The sequence below is a fragment of the Solanum lycopersicum genome, chromosome 9 (assembly GCF_036512215.1).
Source record: "Solanum lycopersicum chromosome 9, SLM_r2.1".
NCBI lineage: Eukaryota > Viridiplantae > Streptophyta > Magnoliopsida > Solanales > Solanaceae > Solanum > Solanum lycopersicum.
This window is the reverse complement of record NC_090808.1, coordinates 54,406,276-54,429,579: the sequence shown is the minus strand read 5'-3', so window position 1 is coordinate 54,429,579 and position 23,304 is coordinate 54,406,276. Positions and strand designations below refer to the sequence as shown.

The following is a 23,304-nucleotide window of genomic DNA, read 5'->3' as shown; positions in this document are numbered from 1 at the left end:
AATATTATCAAATAAACAAAAAATTATAAAATCGCATAATAAATTTGTTATGAACCTCAAAGTGAAATAGGTCAAACTAGAGCTTCGCATGTGTTTCATGAGTTAATAATGTATTAAAATAATAACTTTTAGCATTAGAGGTAATGAGTTCAGTTTGATAAGTTTGGAAATCAAACATCAAGGGACGACCAAGATGTTTGACGACTAGACATCTATGTGCTTGCGTGTGTTTTTGTGTGTCTTTGCATGTTTTATGTATTTTTTGGGGTTCTATTTGATAGGAGAGGATCCTTAGAGATAGATGAGAATGTTTGGGGTTTGAAATCCGAGTACGACTCCCCAAGGGACACCTTAAGGGTCCTTGAGGAGGGCCAAAGCTTTGCAAGAAAGCTGCCAAGCACTGCCCAAATGCCGACCCTAGTCGACGGGCAAGATTGACTGACGCCCCATACTTTGGGGGCATAGATCCACACTTAGTTATGGGAGCTAAGCCCCTAAGAAATGAATCTTTGAACCAAATGACGCCCTGCAGGATGGGTCTTCGTTATGAAACAGAGTGATGACGCGGAGGACAACGAGCCTAAATCGGAAGATAATTTTATTCAGCGTAGAAGGTGTAATCGTGTGAAAATACCATCTAAAAGATTTGTTGACTTTGTCTAACAGAATGTGGGGGTAAAGTGCACGCTAATTATGCGGCAAGTGGAATATCAAGTATCGGATATAAATATATTATCTCTAGGCGTAGTTAGTTTAAACTATGGTTGTTGCATCGTATCCCTATTTCTCGTCTCTATTTTCTTTTGTAATTCTCTTCTCATATCTTCTCTGTTTCTTCTTATTTTCTTGCAGTTCTCTAGTTCTCTGTAATATTAATCGTTGTAATTTGTTCAGTAATTAATATAAGGATTAGTTGGTTGTTATTGTGTATGTTTCAATCTTCGTTCAAACGACCCTAGTAGATGGGTCCGTCATTTGGAAGCCTGCAAAAGTTGTCTGCAATTCGGCCATGCTTGGGGTGTTTTGGTAAATTCATCACAAGTCTTTTAAAACGTATTCACATTTGTTTTAGGGGGTTTTAGGTATTTTAAATTAGTTTATACTCCTTGATCCTAAGTCTTCACTTTTAAAAATCAAAACCTCCCACCTAAGAAAAACTCTCTCAAAACTCCATTGAAGCTTTAACTCAAGGTAGAGCACGGATTGAAGGTTTTGGGTGATTTCTTCACCAAATCTCGTGGGTTTCTTCATAGAAGGTATGGTAGTTTATCCTTGACTCTTCTCTCATGCAAGGAGCCAATCCAAAGACTTTTCAAAAAGGGTTTCAAATTCCTAAATTCTTTTATTTTGAATTCTAAGTATAAGTTCTTGCATAAAAATGTTTTAATGAATGAAATATGATAATTTTCAATGTTAGTTAATTATTTTACGTTCAAAAACTCAATGAATTCATGAATATGCAAATCCTCAATTTTTAACTTATGAAGTGGGTTTAATGTATATGATTAGATAATGCTAGAGAAATGTTTCTTATCTCGTATTTTGAATTACCTACTACCTTTGTGCTTTATTATGATGATTTTATGGAGAATTGAGAAAAGGTGGCAAGGTCTTGCATGAAGGATAAGTTGGTCTATCTTGGTTAATTCTAATTGAATTGATATTATGTGTGTGTATTGTCATTATATCCTTGAAACATTGAAATGTTATAATGTATAAGCATGAGTTGTGTTTTAATTCGTTTTCGGAAAATAAGTTTTTTATAGGTTTTCGACTTTTTAGAATCTTCACTTAATTTTTAAAGGAAAATCAAGAAAACTTTTGTTTTCAAAAAACTTAAACAGAAAATCGTTTTGAAAACTTAAAAGAGGGTTCGGGGATTCTTATTTATATTTTAGAAAGATTTTTACGGCACTAAAATATTCGCTAAATCGCGATAATCTGACAACTGACTTATTTGGCAAAAAATATTCAAACTTAATTTTTAAGACAAAAATTATTTGAAGTTGTTTGAAAAAAGGAAGTATTAATTTTACTATATAAGTGAATTTTAATTTATAAAATTTATTTTAAGCATATTTACTTATTTGATTTAATCGAGTCGTTAAAACAAAGTGACGTCTTATGGGGAATTTGAATTTTTCTAACCTTAAAAACTAATAATAAGTATCAATCAGCAAGTAAACGATAAAGAAAAGAGAGAGAGCGAGAGAGAGAGTTGGGTCCAAATCCGGTTTTTGTTCGCTTGGACCGGTATTTGGACCCATTTCGCTTTGGGTTTTTGACCCATTTCAATTTTTTACTCGTCGTAAGTTCTAGCAAAATAATACAAAGATGACAACGGCTTAGGCCCAATTTTAACAAAAATACAACATTAAATAAAAAAAGTTGGTTTTGGGCCACACGACTTCAACTCTTCAATTGACTCCATATCCTCTAATTTAAGGGGATCTGTTCGTCGATTTTAAGGTTGGGAGGTTCGATGGAGAATTTGAGCATTTACAACTCTCTCGATATTCAAGAGGGGAGGCAAGAGTTCATGGCGAACTCAGACGGTTTTTACATGCATAAAAAGGGAAAGGAATATTAGCATACGACCTAACCAAAACGGACAGTATAAAAGAACATACTAAATTATGCAAAGGGAAGAAACGAGACATATATACTTATAACATAATTAAAGGAAATCATATAAGGCCAAACAGAAAGCTAAAAGAATGACTAAAGAACATGTTGCTCGTTCCAACTAAATTAATTAACATGGTAGTTAGCTATATGCACTAAAGTGATCAAAATCAAACTTCACTTAACTACATAAAATATTATAATGTACAATATTTTCTATGAGAATTAAGTAAAAGGTGAGCCAACAAGAAACCTACAAACATTACTGGCATATGCATAAGCTGGGGAGGAAACGTAACAAGCTAAAAAATAAACATGGTAGGCTAGTCTCACATACTACTCCTTTTTAAAAAATAAACATGACAAGAAAGTCTCACATAATACTCCTTTTTTAAAAAATAAAATAAAATAGTACAATTCAACACTAAAAAATTTAGCATTTAGAGAGCACTTGAACAAAGGGAAATTTTTCAGCAATAAACTCATACTTTAGTCGATAACGTGCACACATGAATGACCTTAGACTTCGACCAAGAATTTACAAAAAAATGCACATTTAAGACAGGCTCGAGACAAGAGAGTGCTCATGCACAAGAAAAACAAGAGAATGATTAACAACAGTACGAAGATGATAGTTAACTTAAACACGAGACAATCGATTAACACACGAGAGATCTTACTAAGCAAACAAAGTAACTCAAAACTCTAAGTGACATGCTACAAGATGCTGAAATTATACCAAATATTCAACGATAATTATCTATCAATAGACAAAATAAAGAAAGAGACTTCTCATATATTAGTTATACCTCAAATTCCACACATATAAAGTAAGGGAGAGAACTAATTCAAATAGAAATGGATTCACTGTTAAAGAGATTACATAGACATTAACATGCACTCAAATCACAACAACTATAAATTCTCGTATTTAAATACAATACTCTAGAAGCCTACCAGACGGTAACTCAGGAATAGAATATAAACATAGTTAATTTCTAGAGCTTTTTGGACTAAAACTTCAGTAATCTTAATCATCCCATGGGACTTGCACCAACTATAAAACTAGTTAAAATCTAGCCCTAACACATTAACACATCCGTTGAATGCAAGAACAAGAAGAGGACATAGCTACCAATTTAAACAATGATGAACATATCTTACTAATCTTGAAAACATTTTACAGACATTAATAACACAAAAATAACAACTACATTACAGCAACAAATCTTCGGGACTAGTAATTGAATAACAAAGTAAGCAAGAGAACTTAATGCCAACTAACAGTCAAAAAATTAGAGTTCAAAACCAGCTTAGAAGACTAAAACACTATGCTATTTATTGAGAATCAATTTTAATAAATAAATTTGCTAGGCTAAGGAAAGTCGGTCTCTACCAAAAAAAAAGGCACAAAACAAATTACAATCAAATAGTCAAAGTCGAGAAAGACACGCAAGAATGTGATCAACATAGCCAAAACTAAAATATCACTAAGAACATGAGACAGTAACATAAATTTTAGGCAAGACGAAGTGGATACTTAATCGACCATAATATAGAATAACTAAAATATCACTAAGAACAACTAAACGGAAAGTATAGAACAACTACTAATCCAACAAAAAACAAAGCTAAGAAGAGACATTTACCTTTGTTGGCGCAGCGAACGGGAGAAAGATGAGCTGAGCTTCTACCATCATGCAACTCGGATTCGAACAACAACCTAGAGCTCTAAGCGAGCTTATGCCGAATGAAAGCAGAGAAATCGAACTAGACAAGGACTGATTCCCTGTTATCATTCTTTAAACGTATCTTTTATCTATTTTTCAAGCTTTTTTCTTCGTATTAGTTAAAAGAAAACTTAATCCCAAAAATATTTTGGCCCCTTTTTCCCTAAAACTTTTTTCTTAAAAAAACAAAAGCCAGATGAGGGCTTAAATAGAGGAGATTTTCTGAGAAAGGGAAATCAAGACCAATTCTAAAATTCAAAATTTTTTCAATTCCTTCGTCAAAGATGAGATTGCTAACAGCTAGAATTCGTAGCTTTCTCAACAGAATGAGAATGGTATTCATCCGATTTTATGAGCAAAGGACCAAGATCTACAAGATAAAGACACCTGGATTCGAGGAGAGAGGAGTCGTTGCTGGACTTCCCGATTTCCGGTAGTCTGGGTCGATTTTTTGGATTTTTCGCGTTGGAGGACAAGCACACGCAGGTGTCGGGTCGGTTGTACGCATTTGGGATTGTTGTGCGTATAGTTGGTGTTGTGTTTGCTAGAATGGGGTTGAGCTGGGTCTTTTTGGAATTGAAAGTGGGCTGGGGGAATGTTGGATTGGGCTACTGGAAGTAAAGGGAATTGGGTTGGGTTTTTTTGTATTAAGAAAAGGCACAAAATCGATTTGGTTGTGATATTTGGCTATAAATAAATTAATCGATAAACTTCTAAATTTTAACGAAATAAAATAATCGACTTGATTATAAAATAAAAATAGCAAAAAAAAGAAAAATATAATGAAATGCAAACTATTATATAACTAAACTAGCTGGTAAAACATTTAAACAAAGTAAAATCTTTCGAGACAATTTTCAAGTAATCATAAAATATACTAATCATATACATAATTATGTAAATCATATATATATTATCTTAAAATTATAAATGTGATGAGATTAATTTAAAATCACTTACAAATATTTTAAACTTTATAAAATCTAATTATTTCAAATCTTTTAGAATTAAGAAACTCGATGATTAATTCATGTTATGGAGGTCCAAAATTGGGTGTCAACAAGTTGTATTGTGAAGTTGTCAATGTGTTTCTTGAAGATGCGTTGTTTAAATGAGGTATAATATGAATATGAAGCATAATAGTGTGTGAATTGTGATTATTGTAGCATGATTATTGTTGGAAATAAAAAGGAAATCTAAGGGAGAAAGTGAACAGAGAATAGAGCAAAAGAAAAGAGAAGCTACTGTCAACTTCTTTGTTTCTGGTTTTTTATTATTATGAAACTAACAAGACCTGTCTATTAAATAGGCCTACAATGAAACTGAAATATTGAAATTTAAGTACTCACTAATTACTAGTTAGCTACTAATCTTCCACTATATCTAACCTTCCTAAAATAAAGGGAACTAACTAACAACCTCCTAAAGGCTTGGTCAAGTATCTTTGAATCGCTTCTCAACAATTATGTGTAGAAGTCAAAATTCTGAATATGGTGGTTATGTGAAGAGTGTTCTCACATATACTCTCACACACTTCGAGCGAATGAATGAAGTTAATTAGTGAAAATGGGAGATTCTAGGGTAGACATCATTCGTGAGTAGAGATGAAGTGTTTGCACCAACCCTACTATACCTAAGAACTCTAGAGAATAAAGAAGGGGGATTTTGGGGTAGACACTCTTCGTGAGTTGGGATGAAGTGTTTAGTAGCAACCTCCCTATTCCCAAGAGTTTTTAAAGAAAGGTTGGAGGTTGGATACTCTTCATGACTTAGATGCAGTATTCAAAAGTAACCTCTAGAGATTAGTAAATTTCGTTAGTTGCGATGTAGTACTTGGTAATCCCTTAACCTATAGCTAATGAATGTCTAGAACTCCGTGGGGCCTTATGCTTAGCACCGATAGGATTTGAAGAAGGGGTGGATCCTCCTCGTGAGTAGAGATGTTGCATCCAATGTACTTCTTGAAAGAGTACTCTTCGTGAGTTGAGATGAGTTACTTATATGTAATCTCCTTATCCCCTAACTGTACGCCCGCATAGGTTTAGCTATTGGAAATTCATGTAAAGGCTAAGAGAATGACCCCACCTTAGGCAAGTGGGGATCCCTCGTCCAGTAGGGGTTAATACCGAGATCCAATGCCTAGCTCTCATGGTCTATGTCGGTTAAAGCTATCCCCCACAAATGAATGTAAATGAACTAAGTCTTCTTAAGGGTGTACTACTTAGGGCAGATGGTGGAATGGGACGTTATCTATCCATTGCACAAGTAGACATTTGGAGGAATTCTTGGTGTGTCCTTGTATGAAAATGTAAGATGGGTTACTACGTGATGTTAATGAAGTAAGTTGACTTTATGCCTAATGTTATTGAAGCATGTTGTTATATCTAATTTTAATGAATTTATGTAAACGATAAATGTCATGTGTCTAGTCTAGGGTGATTCCTAAGGGGCATTAAGTGGAATTAGTAGTATGGGATGCTACTTTGACATTGCACAAAGTGTAACTTGGGGGTTGTCTTGGAGGATGGTCTTCATGTGAAGATCTTGAATGTGTGTATGTTTCCTCTAGAACCTTTAGTAATAGATGTTGACTTGTTAAATGAAATGAAGTATGCTTATATTTAGTAGTCTTAAAGATCACTTTGGTGGGTATTGAAGAGGTTGTATGAGCGGTCTCTTTATGTCTTACCTAGGTGAGTCTTAGGATAACTTTGGATAGGAAGGTCTACATGATAAATAGATTACTTGATAAATATGATTAAACGTTGAAGTTCATGAAAATATTACTTGAATGATAAATGATGACTTATATGTTGTTTTGTACACTTTATTCATCAAGGTTTTACTAAAATAGCATGAAAATTATGTTTCAACTAAAATTTCCTATTTAACATGTTTCTACATATGCAATACTTAGTACAATATTTGTACTAACTCCATACTCTTCTATATTTTTACAAGTATAGGTGGAAGGCAAGTGAAGGCTCTTAGAAGGCGAAGCTTGAGAAGTTGATTCTCTCAAGATTTGGTATGTCCTCATATGTTTGAGGACATAGATTATGTTTCTTATAGTTTCTTTCTTTTAAAGACTTTCATAAGACTTGTTATGATTTCTTTTAATGTAAAGGACGCTGACCATATGATGTTAAGATGTGTCTAGTTCGCTTTATGTTGTGAAAAGTTTTAATTCCACACTACTTTTCAAACCTATATAATGAATGATAGCTAAGAGACTTTTGTAAGACCTCCGAGAGGTCAAGTACACCGTGTAGCGACTTAAGAATGCTTTAACTTTTATAGTGTACTCTCGGGTGATTACAAAATTATTACAAAGCTATTTGTTCTCCACTTAATTAATTGTTTCATTAATATATTTGAGTAAAAATGAAACGCCTTTCACGGCTCTTCAAGATTTTATTATTCATCAATCGTGTGAAGTGTGAGTTAAAGTGACTAAATGTTGGAGAGAATAATAACTTTTATGTCAATGAGAATAATAAATTTTAAAAAGCAATGATGTGATTATAAATTTTAATTACATGTGATATAAATGATTATAGATATAAATGTGGGGTTGTTTTAACAAAATATAAATTAATGGATCAATTTTTATATTAAAATATTTGAAATCATGATATGGTATACTCATATGATTTCATATCATGGTTTTTGGAGAATATGAAACCACATCTCATGAGATGGAATCAGCATAAAATCGCATGTCCAAACGCTGATTTCATCTCACGATACCATATCGTGATATGGTATCACATGGCCAAACGCCTACTTAATTAACTTATATATAAGGTCAACATGGATGTTTAAAGCCATAAAATCCAATTTCATGGCATTGTGGTGGTATATGAGGCAGAGTGTTAGCTAGTTAAGAACTTTCATATTCACAAGATGCAAGTTGAAAAATGAGGATGTTGAGTTGGACATATGGACATAATAGAAGAGAGAAGATTAGATGAGGAAAGCACGGGTACGATGGTTTGGATATGTACACATATCTACCCTAACTCTAGTTTATGCCTATATAAAGGACAATATATTCTCTTGGAGATGCATCTCAAAAATTCTATAAAGTCATAGAATATAAACAAAGAGATAAGATGTGGTCGAACTAATCTTGACACCAAATACTTCAAGAAGATCCATAAAATCCTTTATGGAGATCATAAAATCTCAACGAAGTCTATAAATGACCCTCAAATCACGAAGAAAATTCAAAGGGAGGAACAGAATTATACCTGCATCCTTTATCAATTAAATTATGTTTCTTCAAATTTGAAATTGTGATTGTAATTTATTTTTTATCATTTAAAATTTTATTGCAAACGCTATTGTATTTGATTTTTTTAGCAACATATAAAAAACAAGTGTAAATATTTATGTGTATAAAGATACATTACTAGATATAAAACCATAGAATTTTCCATCACATTTTATCCAACAGGAAATCTAATCAACTAAAGTTTAATATTGTAGTAACTGTGGTATTTCTATTAAGTTAAAAAAGAAAGATCTAGTTTCCCTCTATAAGAAACAGCTAGAAGCTCTATTAAAGAACATTTAGAGAACATGCACAATAATTTTTAATATAAACATAGGCAAAATCGGGATTTGAAGACAGGGGCACTACTAAGACTTTTAGAGTGATTCAAGGGTAAGGTCAAGAGTGACACACAAGGGTAAGTTAAAAATTTTTGGAGAAGTTATCATCATAGCACTTTTTAGAGCATGTTTAAAAGAATATTATTTATATCCGAAAGCATTTTTTTAAGCCAATCCAAAAAAACCTTTATTTTTTTGAAGACTCACATTCATCATAACCTCGAAAAAAACAATCCAAATTCCAAGAGAAACCTTGTCACATTAGTGGAAGCTTCTAAACAAATTTGATGCTCATTCTTGCTTTCTCATATGGTGATCATGGGCATATTTATATGCCCATAATGCTAATTATGCCTATATTTATGCTTAGTTTGAACTCGTCAAGTTATGTTTAAGAGTCGTATTGAGTAAATTTTGTGTTTATGAGCTTACCAACATTATTAGTTGTGTAGGGAGACTATTTGGAAGAAATATACCCAAAAATGGGCTAAGGAAGCAAGAGGGAGATTAAAGGCAAAAAAAAAAAAAGCAAGGAACAAGCTGAAGAAATACTTAAAAAAACAAAGTTGTGTTGTCCCCGGGTCGCGCGCAGGGAGCTAAATATCAAGTATCAAATTAGAGATATAAGAAGATAGAACGTGGAAAATAAAAAGTTTGGTTTACTCTAAATAGCTCGTTTCTAGGATAGAGATATACCTAAAAAAAATTCATGGACAACCATACAAGAAGATTATATCTTAATGCTAAATTTTTATTCACTCTATCCCCGCTCAACTATGTAGTTAGCGTGATATCTATTGAAGCCTATTAGAGGTAGAGAGATCATGATCATACATCAAACCCTGTGGTTCAACGATGAGATAATTTCAAGAGAACCTTTATCAAATGATTGATTACATGATTCCTGGTAAAAGTTGCAGCCATGTATCTTTTCCACATCATTGTTCAAAACTATCGAATTACAATAGTACATTTAAGTTTACATAAAATAAGGTGGTAACAATCTTTATAAAATCTGAAAATTTCACTTGTGTTGAGTTAAGAGTTGGAGAAATTGATAGAATATAGTCTTAAGTCCCTGTGGGTACGATACCCGGCTCTCTAACAAGAGTCACTTTATCTCTTGAATGATCACGTGCACTTGGGTGTGCGATTTGACCGCAACAGATGGCTTGTTACAAACAACTTGAATGGATTGAAATTGATTCTCAAAATTTAGTATCTGGTTGAAACACCTCTTGTGGACGTTATTTACTTCACCAACATGTAATTAATTGAGTCGTTCCAAATTATGATCCAAACAGTTTTCATGAAAAAATCACCGCATTTCTTTTTACACAAGTATATCAATCTCAAATCACAAAAATTAACAACAAATTCTCACACACACACACTAGAAGATAAAAAAGAAGCTTAAGTAGAAGAACTTACCCATTTATGTAGAGTTAATAGGAGTAGGACTTCAATTATGTAGTCAAGAATACTTGTAAGCTGGAGATTTTCTAGCAGTGTTGTATTCTGATTAGAATTGCGCAAGTTGTAGATTTTCTAGTAGTATCATATTTTATTAGAATTGTGCTAGGAAAAAATGAGTTTTAATAAAAAAAACATTTTAAAAAAGATTTAAATCTAAAGTAAAAGTTGATTTTAAAGTTAAAAAAATGTTGACTCCTGTGGAATCGTACTCACACAGACACTCTTTGACTAAGTGACTTCAACCAATTTTCTCAAATACCTTTTAGTCATAAGGGTGCACAATTATACCAGATGCATGTGAGTCCGCCCCTGATGGATGATAATATACATGAGAATAAAATATACAAACAAAAAATATAGAACTAATAATGATATTTTTTATATATATACGAATACATTAAGATTAGTACATAAAAAAGGATAAAGGGTCAAATATACCCCTAAACTATTCGAAAAGGTCTAGATATACCCTCCATTTAAAGTTTGGTTCACTCATGCCCTCGCCGTCCAATTTCTGGTCCAAATATGCCCTTATGGGCGTTAGTTGTCATGTTGGACATATCCAACTCATTTTTCATTTCTTTAAATACCACATGGAAATTGTCCTGTCATTTTGACCTTACCACATGACATTTATATGATAATGGAATGATATTCAGACTCATAAACACCTAATCTGACCCATAAATCAACCTCCTTTTAAATAAATTATCCGACCGATTTTCAACAATTATGTTTAATTTTAATTTTTTCATTAAATTTCGAAAATGAGTAATTGATTAATAAAAAAATAGGAAGAATATGAAAAAAAATATAAAATTAACGCCAAAATTTCACAAATAAATATAGTGACCTTAAATCTAACATTTCAATATTTTATAAAAAAAATTATTTTTTCGGTAAATCTCGAAAATGAGTAATTGATTAATAAAAAGTATGAAAAGCATGAAAAAAAGTATAAATTAACGCCAAAAGTTTACAAATAAATATACTGACATTTCACTCTACACTTTTTTTTTAATTTTTAATTTTCTTCGACAAATCTCGAAAATGAGTAATTTATCAATAAAAAGGCGGAAAATATCAAAACAAAATAAAAAAATTTACGTCAAAATTCACAAATAAATATAGTAACCTTAAATTCAAAAATTGCAATAATTTTTTATTTTATATTTTTTTCACATTTTTCTATTTTTTATTTGCGAATTTTTGCATAAGTTTTATATTTTTTTTCATAGTTTTTGTTAATATACTCATTTTGGGATTAGCAGAAAAAATTAATAATTAAAAAATGTTGAAATTGTTGATTTTAAGGTTACTGTATTTATTTTTTAATTTTTGGCTTTAATTTTATATTTTTTCATATTTTTTATTAATCAATTACTCGTTTTCGAGATTTATCAAAAAAAAAATTTATAAAAGTGTTTAAATTGAATTTAAAGTTATTATAATTATTTTTGAATTTTGGCGTTAATTTTTTATTTTTTTCATGTTCTTCCTATTTTTATTATTAATCAATAACTCATTTTCGAAATTTATCAAAAAAAATAAAAATTACACAACATTGTTGAAAATCGGTCGAATAAATTATTTGAAAGGGGGTTGATTTATGGGTCGGATTAGATGTTTATGAGTTCGAATATCTTTCCATTTTCATATAAATGTCAAGTGGTAATGTCAAAATGTCATTGCAATTCCATGTGGCATTTAAAGAAATAAAAAATGAGTTGGATATGTCCAACATGGCAACTAACGCCCATAAGGGCATATTTGGACCAAAATTTGGACGGCGAGGGCATGAGTGAACCAAACTTTAAACGGAGGGTATATCTAAAACTTTTTAAATAGTTTAGAGGCATATTTGACCCTTTTTCCTAAAAAAAATTATATACAAATTATTTTTAATAATAACATCTATACAAATATATGAGATTCTTCAGATTCATTTTGCTCCATCAAATCAGAAACGACATCATCATTTGTTTTGGACTCATTGCTATTAGACGCAATTTTCTTTACTTGGATCTAAGTTCTTGATTGGATAATTCGTCGCTTAACAATAGATTCGTTTCCGTGTTTGGATCTAAACTCTTTATTCGAGGGCAGCTTTAATAAATTGATGGTCTAAAGTTAAATTCTAATGGAAGTCTTAAATTTGAATATTTTATTATAAAGCTTATTATAACTAATTATTTAATCTTTTTTGAGACTTAGAACTCATAATTTATCAAACTTATAGTACTTCTTTGTTCTTTTATGAAAAGTTTCTTCCCTTCGATTGCTTTAGAATTTGCAATTGGCCCCGAAATCACTTTGAAATCTTGGGTTGAACCCAAAGAAAAAAACTATGGATCGTCAAAAAGTTTGTCAGGTAATGATATAATTTTCGTAATCCTCTTTGATGGAGTTTAGTGTCTTTTTTTTAGTGAAAAATGAAGATTCAAGATGTTATTTTATAAAAGATTAGGCAAACACTAACCCTATACAAATGGGGGAAAAAGCAACAAAAAAAAAAGTTGAAACATGTTTTGAAAGTTACCTTAAATTGTGATGCTACGAGGAAAAAAATTATATTCAAAACTCAAAATTGATATGAATGAAAGATTTCAGGAGATTATATTTGTATAAAAATGTTTACAGATTCACCAAATGTAACTTTTGTTTCCATATACAACCCGCCTACGGGTCATGTAATTAATAGCAAATTTTATTAAATTATATCGGAGAATCCTAATTTTGTAAAACTGTAGCTTCATTGACTGATATACTACTAATTTTTCCATCACGCTAAAATGATCATTTTCTTTAATGATTAATTTGACAGTTCTAACGTAATACTTCCTTTGGGCCTCTTTACTTATTGTCCTTATTATAAGTAATTACTATAAAATAGTTACTTCCTCCAGTTTATAATAATTGAATTTTTTAGCCATTTTCCTATGTTTGAGATACTCCTTTTATTCACTTTTACTAATTCGCTATTTTTAAAATAGAATTTTATTTGATTTTTTGTTTTTATATATTAAAAAAATAATTTCTTCTTTTTATATTTTATCCTTAGCATTAATTTTTACTTATTTTTAAAATTATTTTATAAAACATGATACTAAACATCAATTAAGAGATAGTATGATAAAACAGATGTATCAATCATTACTTTTTTAATGAGCATGTCAAATCTAATGGGACAAGTAAAATTAGAAGAGTAAGTTAATTGTTCGATGTTCAAAGGAGTTAGAAATTTCTTCCATTTCTGCTCTTCATTTACATTTTTTAGGTGATAAGTTCAAGAGGTTTAATAAATCATATTCATGATTTAACTTTGAATTATTTCTATTTTCAATAATAATTTGTGAATAATTAAACATACAAAAGTGAAAAGTGGTATTCAATTTATATTCTAACTTTATTTACATAGTGAGTGTGCATTGTCTCACAAATTTACTCAATATAGTTAGAAGGAGTATTTTGTCAAAAAAAATAATAAAATACACTCTTTGTTCACTTTTACTAATCACTTATTTTAAAATATATTTTTATTTTTACTTGTTACTTTTAGTATATCAAGAAAAGATAAAAAAAATTATTATGTTTTACCCTCAAGATTAAATTCATAGACTCCAGATCAATTTTTAAGATCTAACATCATACATAATTTACGAGGAATAGTATCATAAATTACATATATTAATAATTATTTTTTTTAAATGTGTCTAGTCAAATAGAGACAAGCAAATTTGATGAAGAGAGTATAATTTAATTATTTTTGTAAATCCAATATGTGGATGATCCATTAGAGTTATCCAACAATTAATTGGATTCATGTATTAGTGTTTCCAATGTGATAAGATTTCAAGGTGATATGAACCTTCATGATAACTATGTATAACTCCAAGGTGACCTTTGACTATGATATCTCAACACTATAAATAGAGATATCATTCACCATTGTATGATACACTTGAATAAGAAAATTATCTCCTCTATCTTATACTTCTTGTCTTTTTCTTCTTATATTCTGAGCTTTCTTTACAATACGTTAGCAGCACGAAGTTGCTACTTGCAAATGTATTATATAAATATTTTTATTTAATTCACATATTCTCTCATAATTTCATTATGTCGAATTTATTCAAACTTGAGTTTGTGGCATTAGATATTTCTGGAAAGAATTATCTTTAATGGGTACTCGATGCTGAGATTCACTTGGTTGCTAAAGGTCTTGATGCCACTATTACTCAGGGAAATGAAGCATCGAGTCAAGATAAGGCGAAGGCTATAATTTTCCTTCGTCATCATCTTGATGAGGGCCTGAAGATTGAATATCTGACGGTAAAAGATTCACTTGAATTGTGGACTGATTTAAAGGGGAGATATGACCACCTTAAGGCAACAGTGTTGCCAAGAGCTCGCTATGAGTGGATGCATTTATGGTTTCAAGATTTTAAGACCGTAATTGAATACAACTTTGATGTATTCATGATAACCTCCCAGTTAAAATTATGTGGGGAGACTATAAAAGATGAGGACATGTTGGAAAAGACACTTACTACTTTCCATGCCTCAAATGTGATATTGCAGCAGCAATATCGTGAAAAGGATTTTCAGAAATATTCTGAACTAATCTCATGTCTTTTGGTGGCTGAGAAACATAATGCTCTTTTAATGAAAAATCATGAAGCTCGTCCCATTGGAGCTGCTCCAATACCGAAGGCAAATGTGGTGAAAGCACGTGATCAATATGAAGTAAAAAGAGATGATCATCGGGGATATAATAATGCATGGGGACGTGACAAAGATAAAAGACGTTACACTAATTGTCAAGGTGGTGGTCATAATAAAAGGGAGAACAACATGAGTTCTCAAAATAACCCCTCAAAAAGTAATTGTCGTCGTTGTGGCATGAAAGGCCATTGGAAGAATGAATGTCGCACACATGAGCATTTTGTAAGGCTCTATCAAAAATTCCTTTAAAAAGAAAGGAAATAAAAGTGGTGCTTCCTCTTCCAATGCTCGAGCTGAGTCACATATGACTCTTAAAGATGATGATAAGCCGGAAACATCTCAAAAGTATGATAAGGATGTTGAAGTAAATTTGGCTTTAAAGGATGATGTTTTTGATGGCCTTGGTGACGTTACTCATATGGAAGTTGATGACTTCTTTGGAGATCGAAACTGATGTTCGATCTTTTAGCTGGGGAATGAAGTCTGTTAATATTTTACATAATATTTTACTTATGTATTTTTAATTATTATGTTATTCATGTTGAAGTATTTAAATTTTCGTTGTTAATTTTGTTTCTTCCTTCTTTTAATGTATTTTATTTTAATGAAAATTAATAGAAATCCCCAGTTGTCAGTTGGATTCAAGATGAGTAATGGAGATGTATGTCTTCTTGATTGTGCTACAACGCATACAATATTAAAAGAAAAGAAATACTTTCTAATTTGGTTATGAAAATGGCATATGTCAACACAATATCAGGTAGTACAAATTAATTGAGGGCTCTAGAAGAGCGACCTAATTACTACCTGGAGGGACAATATTAAGCATTGATAATGCATTATATTGTAGTAAATCTCAAAGAAACTTATTAAATTTTAAAGTTATTCGCCAAAATGGCTATCATGTTGAGACAACTAATGAAGAAAAGGTTGAATACCTTTACATTACTACAATTAATGTAGAGAAGAAAATTGTGCATGAAAAATTACCTGCATTTTCTTCTGGGTTGTACTATACAAGTATAAGTACAGTTGAATCACATGCCGTAGTAAACAAAAGATTTACTATTTTTTATGATTTTATCATTTGGCATGACCGGTTGGGCCACCCGGATTCAATATGATGCGCAAAATCATTGAGAATTCACATGGGCACACCTTAAAGAGCCCAAATATCCTTAAATCAAAGGAATTCTCTTGTACTGCTTGTTCTCAAGGAAAGTTGATCATTAAACCATCAACCGTTGAGGTTGGAATTGAATCCCCTACATTTCTGGAACTTATACAGGGTGATATATGTGGACCAATTCAACCTGCATGTGGACCCTTTAAATATTGTATGGTCTTGATAGATGCTTCTACAAGATAGTCACATGTGTGTTTATTATCAACTCGCAACATGTCTTTTGCAAGATTACTGGCTCAAATAATGAGATTGAAATCACAATTTCCAGACTATACAATAAAGATAATCCGTCTAGATAATGCTGGTGAGTTTACATCTCAGGCATTTAATGATTATTGTATGTCTACTGGTATAACAGTTGAACATCTAGTTGTGCATGTTCACACTCAAAATGGTCTAGTAGAATCATTGATTAAACGTCTGCAGTTGATAGCTAGACTATTACTAATGAGAACAAAGTTATCTGTGTCTATGTGGGGGCATGCTATTTTGCATGCAGCAGCACTTGTGTGCATAAGGCCGACCAATTATCATGAGTTCTCCCCATTACAATTGACTTTTGGTCAAGAGCCAAACATTTTACATCTTAGAGTTTTTGGATGTGAGGTGTATGTCCCAATTGCTACACCACAATGCAAAAAGATGGGGCCCCAAAGAAGGTTGGGGATATATGTTGGGTATGAATCTCCTTCAATCATAAAATATTTGGAGCCTATGATTGGAGATTTGTTTAAGGCAAGATTTGTTGATTGTCATTTTGATGAATCAGTATACCCAACATTAGGGGGAGAACATAAGTCGTTGGGAAAAGAGATAGATTGGAATTCATCATCTCTATATCATCTGGATCCTCGAACAAACCAATGTGAGCAAGAAGTTCAAAGAATAATTTATTTGTAGAATATTGCAAATCAGCTACCAGATGCATTTACTAATTTTCCAAGGATTACTAAATCGCATATTTCATCTATTAATGCTCCAGTTCGAGTTTATATCCGACGGGACAAACTCTTAAGGCAAATGAGTCTAGACCACATTTGAAGCGTGGTAGATAAATTGGTTCCAAGGATAAAAATCCTCGAAAGAGAAAAATGATCAAGATGATCATGGCTTGAAAGAAATTTCTCAAGATGAGACCCAAGTCATAACTATTTGTCTATAATGTTGCTATTGAAATAATGCAACAAGATGAAGATTTTGAGCCAAAATCTGTTCAAGAATGTAGACAGAGAAATGATTGGCCAAAATGGAAGGATGCAATTCAAGCTGAATTGGCTTCACTAGAAAAACGTAAAGTTTTTAGATCGATAATTCGAACACCTGAAGGTATCAAGCCAGTGGGGTACAAATGGGTTTTTGTACGAAAAAGAAATGAGAAAGGTGAAGTCATGAGATATAAGACCCGACTCGTTGCTCAAGGTTTTTCTCAAAGACCTGGCATTGATTATATGGAGACATATTCTCCAGTGTAGATGCAACCACCTTCAGATATCTCATAAATCTGGCAGTTCATGAAAAACTTGAAATGCGTCAAATGCACGTTGTCACAACATATCTATATGGATCATTGGACCACAACATTTTCATGAAAATTCCTGAAGCATTCAAAGTGCCTGAAACATACAAAGATTCAAGAGAAACTTGTTCAATAAAGCTTCAGAAATCTCTATATGGATTGAAACAATCAGGAAGGATGTGGTACAATCGTGTGAGTGAATATTTGTTAAAGAAAGGGTATAAAAATTACCCAATTTGTCCCTGCATTTTCATTAAACGGTTGGGTCTGAATTTGTAATAATAGCCGTGTATGTTGATGATTTGAACATCATTGGCACTCATAAAGTGTTGTTAGAAGTTGTTGAGTGTCTGAAAAAAGAATTTGAAATGAAAGATCTCGGCAAGACAAAATTTTATCTTGGCCTACAGATTGAGAGTTTGTCAAATGGAATACTTGTTTATCAATCAACGTACATAGAAAAGATACTAAAGTGTTTTTACATGGATAACTCACATCCATTGAGTACTCCAATGGTGGTAAGATCGCTTGACATCAATATAGATCCATTTCGACATCAAAAGAATAATGAAGAGCTTCTTGGTGATGAAACTCCTTATCTTAGTGCGATCGAGGCACTAATGTACCTTGCTAACAATACTCGACCAGATATCTGTTTGCAGTAAGTCTACTGCCAAGATTCAATTCCTCCCCAACAAAAATACATTGAAATGGTGTTAAACACATACTTCAATATCTTCAGGGGACCATGGACATGGGTTTATTCTATTCCAATGGATTCAAGTTAGAACTGATTGGTTACGCAGATGCAGGGTATTTATCTGATCTGCATAAAGCTCGATCACAAACAGGCTATTTGTTTACATGTGGAGACACGACAATATCTTGGCGATCAATGAAGCAAACGTTGGTAGCCACTTCTTCAAATCATGCAGAAATAATAGTCATCCATGAAGCAAGTCCAGAGTGCGTCTGGTTAAGATCAATGACCCATCATATTCAGGAAATGTGTGGTTTTTTCTTTGAAAAAGAATATACCAACCACAATGTACGAAGATAATGCTGCATGTATAGCTCAATTGAGAGGAGGATACATCAAAGGAGACCGGACAAAGCATATCTCACTGAAGTTCTTTTTCACGCATGATCTTCAACAAAATGGTGAGATAGAAGTTCAACAAATTTGTTCAAGTGATAATCTTGTTGATTTATTGACTAAGGCATTGCCAACATCAACGTTTGAGAAGTTGAGATACAAGATTGGAATGCCCCGTCTCCGAGATATCAAGTAAAGTTTTCATCAGGGGGAGCGCAATACGCGTTGTACTCTTTTCCTTAACAATGGTTTTGTCCCAAATTGGATTTTCCTGGTAAGGTTTTTAACGAGGCAACATTCAAAGCGTATTATGAGATATGTGTACTTTTTTTCCTTCACTAGGCTTTTTCCCACTGGGTTTTTCCTAATAAGGTTTTAACGAGGCACATAATCTATGGATATCCAAGGGGGAGTGTTGTAAATCCATTGTATATGTGGATGATCCATTAGAGTTATCCAACAATTAATTGGATTCATGTATTAGTGTTTCCAATGTGATAAGATTTCAAGGTGATATGAACCTTGATGATAACTATGTATAATTTCAAGGTGACCTTTGACTATGATATCTCAACACTATAAATAGAGATATCATTCACCATTGAATAAGAAAATTCTCTCCTCTATCTTATATTTCTTGTCTTTTTCTTCTTATATTCTGAGTTTTCTTTACAAAAATTATTTGTTTTAATCTTATCGTTAATCATAAATATGAATAAATATTAATGCGGTGCAAAAGACAGATGTAGTAAATTAAAAGAAGTATAATAAATAGCAATACTTTATTCAAAGCAATAAATCCCTAGTTAATATTTTCTTTTTATAAGGAAAATGCAAAATAAAATATGGCAGATTTTTTTTTTTCAATTTTATTTTGGAAACACTTCAGATTGGGTAAAAATATCGGTTACACTTAAATCTTTACACATCAAATAAATGTTAGGTAAAAGTACGTCAAAGAACATTTAATTTAATTAATTATTTACGACTATAATTTTTTAATGAGGACCTCTACTCCAATAATAGTCATCAACTTGACAAGACTCAATTTAAATAAATAAAGAAAAAATTCTAAATTTGATTTTATTAATGTTGAATCAACTTTAATTTAATTAAGATATCAAAGTAGCTAAAAAGATTTGGTACCTGCAAATTCATGTATCTAAGAGTGAACTAATTGATTGAATATTCCAACAGGGGATTGAATTAGTCAATCTTTTTACACGTAAGATAGGTATTCACTCCGTCTCAAATTATCTGTTGTGTAAAGAAAATATTCGGAAACTTTATTTATATTTTAAGATATAACTTCTCTTTACTAAATATTTATAGTGTTTGTAGTCTTTTAGAACAATTTCTACCAAAAATGATAACAATTGATATAACTATTTTCGAAAAACATGATTGATAATTTGAGAGAAATGAACTATATTTCATATTAAAAATAAATAAAACCTCAACCCAATCACAACTGATTCGTAGGTTATGATCAATTTAAATCAATCACACTTCAATTGACAATTCAATTCACTTTTAATTCAGAATAATTTTGGTTTAATAAAATACCCATATTTATTTCAATTGTGTCTAAATCAAATTTGTTCATTTATTCTAGAAGAGATTAAGAACTTAGTTTTGCAAAGGAAAGCAAACTGATTGATGAGTTATACCCACCAAAGGATAGAAACTTTTTTTCAGATTCGGTGTCTGACATTTTTATTAAAATTCAATTAAATTTAAATTTATATTAAAATATTATGCATTAAAATTAAAAATTTACTTCCTAACAAAAGCGACTTACTCAATATTAGAACCTTGAGTATTGTTTGTAGTGAAAAAGCAAAAAAATAGTGAGTGTGACATTAATTTAACTACTCCAAGACTATTTCATCTACCACAATTTATTTTCTCATTCATTGAATTTTATACAAGTATGGTCTTTTCAAATTATCTGATTACCCATCTAAAACTATAGAATTTTCTTAAAAGTCATTTGTGGATTGCACCATAATATATTTTATCATTATCAATCTTTGAAGATTATTTCAAATAAAAAATGATCATAACGAAATAAAAAAGAAGAAAAGAATGAGTCATAATGAAGTGGTAAAAGCAAAAAATAAAACTAATTAGCCACTTCTAAACCTTGATTGAGATATTTAATTTATAAACAGAAAATTTGATGTTTGTGGTCTTTATAGGGACAAAAGTGCAAGATTTGAAAAGATTGAAACCATATAATAAATATAGTATGATCGTATCAAATTTAAACGTAATATGGTATATTTTAAAAGGAATCTCCAAATAAATTGTTGTTTGCCAAATCAATTATTCAAAATGATAATTGAATTTGGGAAAGGAAGGATATGTGAATTATAAAGATTAAACAAAATATTCGTGATACTATTAATTTATCTTACTAAATAAAAACAAATTAATTGCCTAGAAACAATGAAGCATCACCAAAAAAGAAATGGCTAACCCATTGGTGGTCCTGGCTTAAATTTGGCACTAATTTTATTTAGACATCTTAACTAAGTTTTGTTCATTTTAGACATTTGATGTCATGTTTTGTTGTGTCATTTAACACTTTTTACTTACATGGCATAGTGAGAATAACACTCTCACTACCAGCGCGTGAAAGACTCATTTAATCATTTTATTTTATTTTTTTCATTTTCGTTCTCATCTTTTAGCCATCGTCTCTCAAAACTTGAACTACTTCCATGGAGAAATAGTTTTGATAATGCTATGGACAAAAAAAATGATCTTTAATACAAAGAAATTTCACAAAAAAAATAAATTTTAATCCATTAAAAAAATTACAATTTATATTGTCGCAAAGAAGCTGAAGGGCAGCAAAAAATCTTGAAAGACGATGGATGGGGAGGGAGAGGGATAGAGAAGACGATGTGGGTGGGAAGTGGGTTGGAGTTAGGATGGACAAAGGTGTAGAAGAGATTAGGTGGGTGGATAGGTGGGAGAATAGTGAAGGAGACGATTTGGGTGGGTGGGTGGGTAGGTAGGGATTGGAGTGGGTGGGCAGAGAAATGACCTTGGTAGATTTTTTTTTTAATTATTTTTTTTTGTAAAAAATTTCACATGTCATTACGTCATTGGCTACATCTTTGTTCTACTAAAATATTATTATTTAAAAAATATTTTTAATATACATGCCACTGATTTAATTTGTCTTTGACACGTCATCGACGAGTGTATTACACACACCTCGTATATTTAGCTGATTGTTCAAAAAATGCTAAAATGACACAATACAGAATGACATGAGGTGTCTAAAATGAACAAAACATAGTTAAGGTGTCTAACTGAAAATTAATGTCAAGTTTAGGAGGTCACCGATTGGTTAGGCCAAAAAAAATATAAGTGGATATAATAGAGTTATTAGGATAAAATTAGATAAAATATAAGTGAGGGGAATGAAAGTATTTATAACCCTACGTAAAGTCTTGCATGTATTATTTCGTTATCATAATGAACATTATTTATTGATTGAAACCGTTATGTTCATTTACAGGAGATAGTTCAAAATTCTCAAGAAATATTTACAGTAAAGTTTACCTTATTTGAAAATTAATGAATATTACTTTCAGACTAATTGCTCCAAAGCTAGATGAATCTAACTTGTTACTTGAAACCTTCAATGGATAATACAACTTGAGGCCATGATGGATGTGACCATTATTGATAAATTTTGTTCGAAATAAAATTTGAATACAACGTATCAATTTTTAATATGTTTATTCAAATGTCAAAATCGAATTTTGACCGACTCCATATATACAATTATGCCTTTATTAGATGCATAAAAATGTAGAATAGAGGTGTGGCATTTACAGATTTACTTGTTTTGATATTTAATAATTAATATTAAAAAAATGACATTGTAAGCTTTATGCTGATGATCACATAACATTAACTAGTAGTAATTGGTATTATGGAACCAAATTAATAGAAAGAGAAGAAAATAATAAACTATCATTCCACAAGTTAGGTTGTAGAAGATATAACACGTTATGTCGTAGTGTACAGATTGATTCTTACAAAATTTGTATCGTGAAAGATAAAAGTTTCGTATCAAATTAAAGTTAAATTTCAAAACCCACAAATTAATTATATATGTTATAGACGTAATTTTAATTCTTACGAAATTTATGTCGAACAGGAGCGACTCAAATATATTAGTGGTCTAAAGAAAAAATTAAATGAGGCTTTAAACTTAAATTATTAATAATTTTTATATAATTGATTTCTTTTAGTTTTCAATTGATAATATAACTATTCTTATTTTAAACTATTTTTTCGTGAGATACTG

General features: G+C 31.2%; 1 protein-coding gene across 1 annotated transcript; it reads left to right on the top strand.

The window, feature by feature from the left end:
* Window positions 1–12,795: 12,795 nt before the first annotated feature.
* Window positions 12,796–15,627, top strand: LOC138338586 (uncharacterized). Its single transcript, XM_069289563.1, has 3 exons — window positions 12,796–12,819; window positions 14,691–15,330; window positions 15,431–15,627. Exons 1-3 carry the CDS (start codon window positions 12,796–12,798, stop codon window positions 15,625–15,627), a joined length of 861 nt encoding a protein of 286 aa, XP_069145664.1.
* Window positions 15,628–23,304: the final 7,677 nt, after the last annotated feature.